The 8883-nt window shown below is 44.2% G+C and overlaps 1 protein-coding gene across 1 annotated transcript in view; it reads right to left on the minus strand.

The window, feature by feature from the left end:
- Positions 1 to 576: 576 nt before the first annotated feature.
- ANO2 (anoctamin 2) overlaps positions 577 to 8883 on the minus strand; it is a 556059-nt gene continuing 547752 nt past the window's right edge. Inside the window, exons 24-25 of the mRNA XM_007937086.1 lie at positions 2981 to 3086; positions 577 to 849 (exon numbers count right to left, since the gene is read on the minus strand). Coding sequence (XP_007935277.1) covers positions 577 to 849; positions 2981 to 3086 — 379 coding nt within the window. The remainder of the gene's footprint in view (positions 850 to 2980; positions 3087 to 8883) is intronic.

The raw sequence follows: 8883 nt of genomic DNA on the forward strand, positions 1-8883 counted from the left end.
TGCCTTTGCTACTCACGGGTCCAGCAGCCACAGCAATCAATCAGCCCTGTAACGTAATTTGCATCTGCTGAGGCTGTGGCAGCCCCTGAAGCAAGTGACTCAGGGATTTTCTCAGGGTTATAGTGGGAAGGGGGGCAGGATCCCTTATGACAGGGGCAAGGATGGGCCCTAACTGCACTTCTCCCCCAGCCTGGTGGTCCTCTGAAGTGATGGTGAAGCATGAGAGGGTGCGACAGGGAGCATGGAGAGGCTCATGGTGCCTGGGGACTCTGAGTGGAGAGGTCTCAGTTCTTTCACTGATTGATTTCAAATGGGGTACCAATCCCCCAACAGGATACAGCTCAAAAGAGGATCTAAAAGAAACTTAAGCTTGAAGTTTCTGAGAAGCAGCATAATTTTTCTTCCTTCCTGCACTCATTCTCTCTCTCTCTTTCTTTTCACACACATTCCCTTTTCAAGGCCCCCGCAGGCCAGATCCAGCAGAGTGGACACCACACCTGCCCATGTGAACAAACGTGTGTGCATGTGCAGTGTGCATCTTGTTCCTGGGGAGCCCTCTGCAGTGAGGCTGGCCACTCACACATTGGTGTGCTGAGAACTAGTGGATGCTGCACGACCCAGCTGGCTGTGGCCTGAGAGGGCAGAGCTGGTGGCCCGGCTCCGCCTGCTCCGATCCTCTACTCCCCGGCTCCTTGGAGCTGGCTCATCCATCAGCTTCAGCTTCTCATGCTCCTCCTTCAGGAAGAAGTCCACCAACATGCTCTTTTCTTTCTTGATCTGGTCGCTGATGTCCGTGGGGATATCTGGGATCATCCAGTCCACAAGAACACTCAGGAACATCACAAGGTTCTGTTAACAGCAAGGAAGAGGGGGGCTGAGTGAAGTGTGATCTGGTGGAGAGTGCTTTGTGGCACAGGTGGGACACTAGTGTGCTATCATCCACCACTGCCCTGGCGGAGTGACTGTCTCAGCTGTGGTACTGGGGGTATGGTATAGTTGTGGAGAGCATCACCGCAGAATAGACTGACCATGCAATCCTGCCTCTGCTACTTATTAGCCAAGTGAACTTAACCAAGAACCATAACTGTACTGCAGTATCATCATTTATAAAATGAGAAGAACAACATGCATCATGGAGTTGAAACAATTTAATGAGTTAATACATGTACAATATTTACAACAGTGCCTGGCATATAGCAAGGCTGAAGCTTCTTCCCTACTACAGGACTCCTAGTTTCCCCTCCTCCACCTCTTTCTCGGACTTCTCTTGCATGTCTTAGTCTTGCTTCTAGATCTCCTGTCCAAAGCTTTCTGGGAAATGGCCATGAAGCCAAATTGCCTCTCCAGGGCCTCCACTGTGCTGCTTGCCCTTCTCTCTTTGACAGGCTCTCTCAGTCCTCCACATCAGAGACAGACTTTTGGGTTTTGCACTGAATTCTGGCCTCAGCTGGCCCACCCACTACTTATACTTTCTTTATACTGCTCTCTATTCCATCACAGGCACTCTAGAAAACCCACCTGTCAGGGACCCCCTGCATCCAGCTGTCTTTTACCAGTTCTAAGCTTTTGGAATTGTCTTCCTTTCATTCTGCTGAGCTATATCCCTTCCCTCATATGCACTGGTAGTATGAGGCTTCCTTTTCCTGGAAGTATTTTCCGATTAAGTAAATGAGTTCGTTGGAACAGTGCCTGGCATGGCCTAATAAATGTTATCTATATTTTATAATCTGAGTTGCATTCATTCTTGAAGCCATCCTTCAGCTGTCTTCTGCCTAATACTCTCCTCCAATTGTGGTATTTCTCTCTGATTACCAAGTATATGCTCATGTGTCTTCTTCTCTCTGAGACTGCAGGACAGTGACAGAGCCCAGAACTAGGTTATCAGAACTCTGCTTTCATGCTCTAAACCTACCCCCAATTCCCATCTTTTACCTTTAACTCTATGTGCCCCTGGGGGCTTAGGGGAAAACTTTACAGACCCAAGGCCTTTTCATGAGGCTTTTCTGGGAGCCTTAGATGCTCAAGAGGCTTCATCAAGTAACACCATTTTCCTTTAAACCAACTCCTTAACAGTGAAAGTGAAATGTTACATTTGACATATGGTGAAACAAGGAGACTCTTGCCTGGGGTGGGACAGTAGGCAGACATTTGAGTGATTTTTCAAATCTCTTGTCCCATCTTTCCAAGGGAAGAATGGCTGTCTTCTTTAAGTGAAAGACTAGCCAGTGGGCTTCTCCATTTCCTGGGCTGGGGTCTAGGGAGCAGGATACTTTAGAGCCCTCCAGAGATCTGCCTTCAGGGAATACAAAAGCCTGAGGGGGCCAAGCAGAAAAGAATCTGCGCCATGTTCCCCTGGGCCTGAAGGCTGGCTGTGTCTGAGTGGGAATTGGGGGCCCTGGAGCCCAGAGAATCTCAGCAATGCAATTGGAGCTGTGACTATTGTCCGAGATAGGAATCAAGGGCTCGAGTTTGCTATTCATTCAGGGATGGCTAGATGACTCTGGGGGCCCTTTCCACCAGATGTCTTCATGGCTAAAACAACATGAACAAAGGAGAGAGCTGAGAGTGAGAGAAGAAAGGTCCAGAACTTGAGCCCTTTCTCAGCTTCAGAGATGAGGTGGGCTATTTGTCTGCATCAGGGCCAAGACTCTGGTTTCAGCTGCCCTTCCCATTTTGCTTTCTTCATTTTAGGTTTAAGTGGGAATCCATCTCCACTCTGCAACTTACTCCACATCTGTCTTGTAACCTCACTCTGTGCTTTATTCTCTTTCCGAAAAGTCCATCCATTAAAGGCACCCTCTCTCAAGTCCTCCCTGCCTCACCCAGGGCAGGAAGGCTTCATATCTGCTTGCCACATGCAAAGACCTCTATGTCACAGAGGGCCACAAACACCTGGAATGAGGGGCCAGCTGCAGGACGGCACCATCTTTACCTTTGCAGCCTGGATTCTAATTGGCTGCTCCATATTTGAACAACTCACCTGGAAGATTATGACAAAAGCCAGCCGGGCAGAGAGAACAGACCAGTACTGTTTGGAAAACTCATATGCATGTGGGGCCCATGGCGGCTCTCGGTAATCCTTAAACCTAACCAAAGAGAAAGGTGGTGTTAAGATTGGGAGGAAATGGAGGGAAGGGTGGTACTTCTCTTGAGGGTTAAACCTCAAGGTTCAAAGCAGCAGGTAAGCCCTTGGCTCTTAGACTCAAGAAGTGAGTGGGTGGGTACATGCTGGGAGATCCATGGCCCAGCCAACAAATGTCTGTGGAATAAAATGACCAATGTCCAAAAATGCCAGCGTCAGCCTAGAAATGCCCTTTACCAGATCTTCTTTCAGCATCCTCAAAATCTTCTTGTGTCAGGCATCTCCTCCCAGGAGTCACGAGAATAAAACAAGACAGTGGATCCATCTTGGTTCCCCACTAGCCTGTGGGCTCTGTGAGGGTAGAGAAGGCCCCCAGATGGTTCATACAGTGCTAAGCAGCCTGTGGGCTCAAAGAAGATACAGGGCCAGCCCACAATCCCAGGCTTCTCTCACAGCCAGCTGCTTTGGGACTGCAGCCATGAGAAGGCCTGGACCAGCTTGATGGCTGCATTCTTGAACTAAAAGGAAGGCTATTCAGACCAAGCTGAAGGCTGAGTGAATTGAGGTGGTGGAGGCAGTCACAGTCATGGTTGGCCAGTGTCCTTTCCATGCTCTGTACATTCAATTTAAGAAACAGAAGGTCAGTGCCCTGACAGGAGCTCTTGCCTTTCTCTCAGACCCGTTGGGAGGGTCAGGGCTTGTTCTCAATTTTGCCTTTCACCCCCATTCCGGGATGACTCATGGTAAAACCAACTCTTTTTCTCTGACTCACAATTTTCTAAACCTTTTATCTGGAAAAATGACAAGGGTTGGTTCCAGAAGGGCTATGCCCATTCATGGAACTGTTTTCTCCATGGAATTTGACCAATATTTGATACTCAGTAAAACCAAAACAAGCCCTGGATGGAAGAAAGAGGTGGGGAGACATCAGGCTACCCAGTGGTGTGTGTATGGCCACTGAGGGGTGGGACTCACTCAGAGGGGAGCTGGGAGGAAAACTAATATATATTGAACAGGTACTCTGTACCAATCCCTGAGCAAGAGGCTTTCCTGGAAGTTTCTCATTTAATCTTCACAACATCAGCAGGACATTATGCTTGTATAACCTATGAGGAAACTGAGGTTTGGAGAAGTTAAATTGCTTGCAGTAGGCCTCGTGGCCAGTAAAAGGTAGGTAGAGTCAAGATAAAAATCCAGGTCTGGCCACATTCAAGCTTTTTTCTTGTCTCACCAAAAGATGCAGTTTGGGAGTGGCAGGACTCAGCAATGACTCCTCTTCTGTCTCTTCCCTGTCTTAAATGAATGAGCTGCTCTAGAAGATCAATGTGAAAGCATGGTGGTCTCCAAATGCCCAAGGAGGAAGGAGGAAAGAAGAGAAGAAAAAGAGGAAAGATGCATATGTAAAGATAGAAAAAGACACAGAACAGAGTCAGGAATAGAAAGAGAGAAACTGAAAGACGGATACTAAGCATTTGACTGAGACTTGGCAAGGGGCCAGAAGCTGCCCCCACTCCCCTCTTCCAACAGCTGATCACAGCTGTTGAAGCTTGGTTTGACATCCGGATGAGAAGCAAAGCTAACTACAGCCCAGCAGAACACCACTGGATTCACCACATCCATCCGTGGCTGAGGACAGAAGCATGGCCAGTTCCAAATTACTCTTGCTCATGAGAGAGACAGAGAGCGTGGCTAAATGAATGAGGGCATGCAGGGTGGAAAATACTCAGACTCACTGTCCTCCTGTTGCCCCAGCAAGAAGGACATGTGAGAAGGCAATTCGTCCTCCTCTTTTCAAGACTCAGAGGGGGGTTTACACACACAAAACTGCTCCCTCCCATGGAGAAACCCTTCTCCAGCTCTAGCCCAGTTCCTCCTGCTGCCACAAAAGTCCTTTCCCTTGCTCCATATCTCCATCTATGAAGGAACAGCTGTTCACTGACCTCCATGGCTCACCCTTCTGTTTCCAGTCTGAAAAGAATCCATAAATAATTTAATTCAGGTCCCACCTCTGCTGTTAACTCATCACAGCTTTTGGAAATGTCACTTTGCCCTCCCTGAGTGTCCAAAACATATTTTTAATCTAAGAGGCACATCCATCTAATAGAGGATCTGGGGAAAGATTAACACACAGGCAGGTCCAGAAAGCTCTACTTGAAAATACCCTTATGCCAATGTGTTAAGGGTGGCTCTTATTCAAAGACTAAAGGACAAGTCATGAATGCCAAGGAAAAAGAAAAAGAAAGAGCAATTGAATGAATTATGCATTTGTTCATATTTTTTCTTACCAAAGCTAACACTTTTAAAAAACTGTGATCTACATTAAGAAATATATTTCACATTTATGCATACATATGTATACATTACTGAAATAAAAATTATACAAAACATACTTACCCTTGCTGTGTACAATGCACCGGTATTTTCTGTTCTATTCTATTCTGTTCTATTCTGTCATATGCCATTCCATCCCATCTCATCCCATTCTATTTCTTAAAATATTCGTTGTGACCTCCTAAAATGATCTCATAGCCCATTAATGAACCATGACTCATTGTTTAATAAACAGATTCCAGTAAGCCTCTGCCACCAGGTAAATAGATGATGTTTACATTCCAATGTATGCTCAAATTTCATCATTTTTGTTTTCATTTCACCCTAAGAAGTCAGGCTTATCAAATATTTTCAGAATAACTAGAAGACACTAGTTAAACAAAGAGATAATTAGCTCTAAGAACAGAAATGTTCACAAAAGACAGAGTGGCTAATGAACTTTTATTGTTTCTAATATTACAGCCATATGTTTTGCTTCTAAGTTGAGTGCATACATGGCATTTACAAAAGCAAGGGAAAGGGTCTGGCTTTTGAGGCCATTTGAGCTAATGGGGAAAAGGACAGACATTCTACTTCCCAGGCTCTGAGCCCTGGAAGGAGAACTTCTGGTCCATTGTCCATCAGCTCAAAAAAACCAAATTCACTGCTGTCGAGTCGATACCAACTCATAGCTACCCCTCCTTGGGCTTCCGAGGCTGTATCTCTACAGAAGTAGATTGCCCAATCTTCCTTCCAAGGAGTGGCTGGTAGGTTTGAGCTGCCAGCCTTCTGGTTAGCAGTCAAATGCCTTAGGCACTACATCACTCAAGTGCCCTCAAAACTAGACCCTTTACCCTGACTTAGAGCACTTCAGTCTCCCAAAGTCCCACTGAGCGGCCATAGCACTGAGTAAACCCCCAACTCTGGTAGCTGCCTGCATCTGCCGGCTCTTACCCCAGGGAAAGCAGGGATTATATCCAGGAATATAATTTCAGGGATTGTTCCTAGATCTCACCCTCACCTCTCTAGTCCTCTCATTTTCTTTGCAACTAAACATTAACTTTGACAGTTTTCCTGAGCATTCAGATAGGAAGAGTCACTATTCAAAGGGAATGAGACAGCTACAGTGAGTGTCTAAAAAAGCTAATCTGCTCTTGGAGCAGCTCTGTCAATTTGTAACTGTAAGTTACAAATTTTAATAACGTTTTTATTTTACAAATGTTTCTTCACATCTCTGAATCTTAATGTTTATGTTCTTAATGTTAGTTCACATCTCTAAACCTCACCACCCTAATCCATAAAGTGTACTATATAAAAGTAATGTACATAGAAGGTGCCGACTCCCAGTATCTCTCCCAATTAACCACAAATAAAGGAGTGTGTGTGTGTGTGTGTGTGTGTAGACTGAGTGTTAAATGAAGACACTGAGAATTAAATAGTATCATACACATGTGGGTGATTTCTAGTGACCTCAGTGGTTTCCTCTGGGGGAGAATGACTGGGGGGTGAGAGGCTAAGAAGAGACTTTCCTTTTCCTTTTATTCGCTTCTACCTTTATGCAATATGTGTTTACTTTTATAATTAAAAAGTTCATATTTTCATATTTTAAAAAAGAATGTAATTAATGACAATATGTAATTGATCAAAATAGACTTTTATACCAAGTGTCCGGAGCAAAATAATAATGTTAAATGAGACAGACTCGTACATAAGTGAAACTTGAACAAAAGTTGACGTTATATTTTACCTTTAAAATTGCATTAATATTTTATCTAGAGTGTGCTTTCTGCAAAATCTGATTGGGTTAAATTGCTGCCTTACCTAAAGAAATAAAGTTTCTATTAACTCAAAAATATATTTCATTATTATTAAACAAACCCACAAAACAACACCTGAAAGGTTCTACAGGTTCATTTTATATCAATGCACAGAAAAGTATCCAGGAAAAATACACTCAAATTAATCACTCTAATTTCAGTTGGGAAGATGCCTTGGGCTGGGCAAGGGGTAGGAGTGGTACAGAGTTGCACTGGTCAAAGGAGCTTCACATGTACCTGTAAATTTTAAAATTTTATGAAAATATATTGATATATTACATGTGTGATTAAATATTAATTTTTTAAAATCAGAAAAGGATCTCAGAAGGTGATCTCTTGTGATTTCATTTTTAGAAATGAGGAAAGTGATGGACAGAGAGGAAGAGTCCTAGCTTATATGTTCTCATCCAGCCCTCAGTTGCTGTAGTTGAGGAGGGTATGGTAGTGGTGGTAAACAGTGACCTCCTGCCACAGTCCATCACAACACAAAATCACTGCGATCAGGGAGGGTGACAAAGTATGACACTGAGGAACTGGTCACAGACAATTAGCTTTTTCTTTTAAATGAGGTTTTGGTTATATTATAAATCAATTATTAAATGCATTTCTCAATTCTAAACAGTGGTTATCTTTAAAAAAAATTAAGTAGCCTCCATCGAAATTAATGTCATCTTAATGCTGAACATAATTACATACAATATTTTCATACCATCTGGGCTACTTCAAACTGCCTTCTGAAACTGGCCTTTAACAAGGGAAAAGAGTGCAGGCAATTAGGAGCTAATGAGAACCATGTCAGTCCAGGAGCTGATACAGATCAGGAAAGGCAACTCCCGGAAAAGCTGACTCTACCTCTGGTTTCGGCACAGAGCAGATGTGAGGCCGCCAAGGGCTGTCAGGGAACCCGCCCCTTCAAAGACTTTTCACAGGACCTTGGAACTTGCAAGTATTTAGGCCCTGAAGAAAAACCTGGCTGTGGCCACCCAAGGATGATGTTTCTGAAGGCTCAACACCTCCAAACAGACTCAGTGGGTTGGCTCTGCCAGGTAGGCTCTGTGAGCTCTGGGGCCTGGATCACTGGCCTGGACCTGCCCTGATCTTTCTGTCCCCTTCCAACTGAGCCAGTAGCTCAAGTCACCATCCATTCTCCACAATGTGCTGGTCCTTTGACCCTGTCAAATGGTCACGAATCATGCCTGGAGATTGATGTCACTGAACTGTTTATGGAGTGGCCCTGCCAGAGCAGTTAGATGGCTGTGGCCAATGTTGCTCCAAGAATGTTGAGAATGCATCTCAGATGGGCAGCTGGAGACTTTTCCTAACTTTTATTGCTATTTTTAAGATACCTCTATCCTGGTAAGGCTAGGTTGGAGCCCGAGACCTTGGTTTTATTTGACCACATTTATCTCCAGAGGTCATTGAAAGTTAAGAATATAAAGGGTCATCAAGTTCCAAAACTATATGCCAGAAAATCAGGACAAACTCTTCTCTGAGACTAGTTGTAGAGCTCATGCTTGTCTCTCTTTTTTTTTTTTGGAGTCATCTATTTGGCTTTTCAACTCTTTTAAAGTCTGATTTTTGTATTTTGGGGCCCTTTCATTGGGTCCATAGATATTTATTATGGTTATATCTTCATGATCAATTGATCCTTTAATCATTATATAATGTCCTTCC

Source organism: Orycteropus afer, unplaced genomic scaffold (genome assembly GCF_000298275.1).
Source record: "Orycteropus afer afer isolate SDZICR_OR568_19922 unplaced genomic scaffold, OryAfe1.0 scaffold00040, whole genome shotgun sequence".
In the NCBI taxonomy this organism is placed as follows: Eukaryota; Metazoa; Chordata; class Mammalia; order Tubulidentata; family Orycteropodidae; genus Orycteropus; species Orycteropus afer.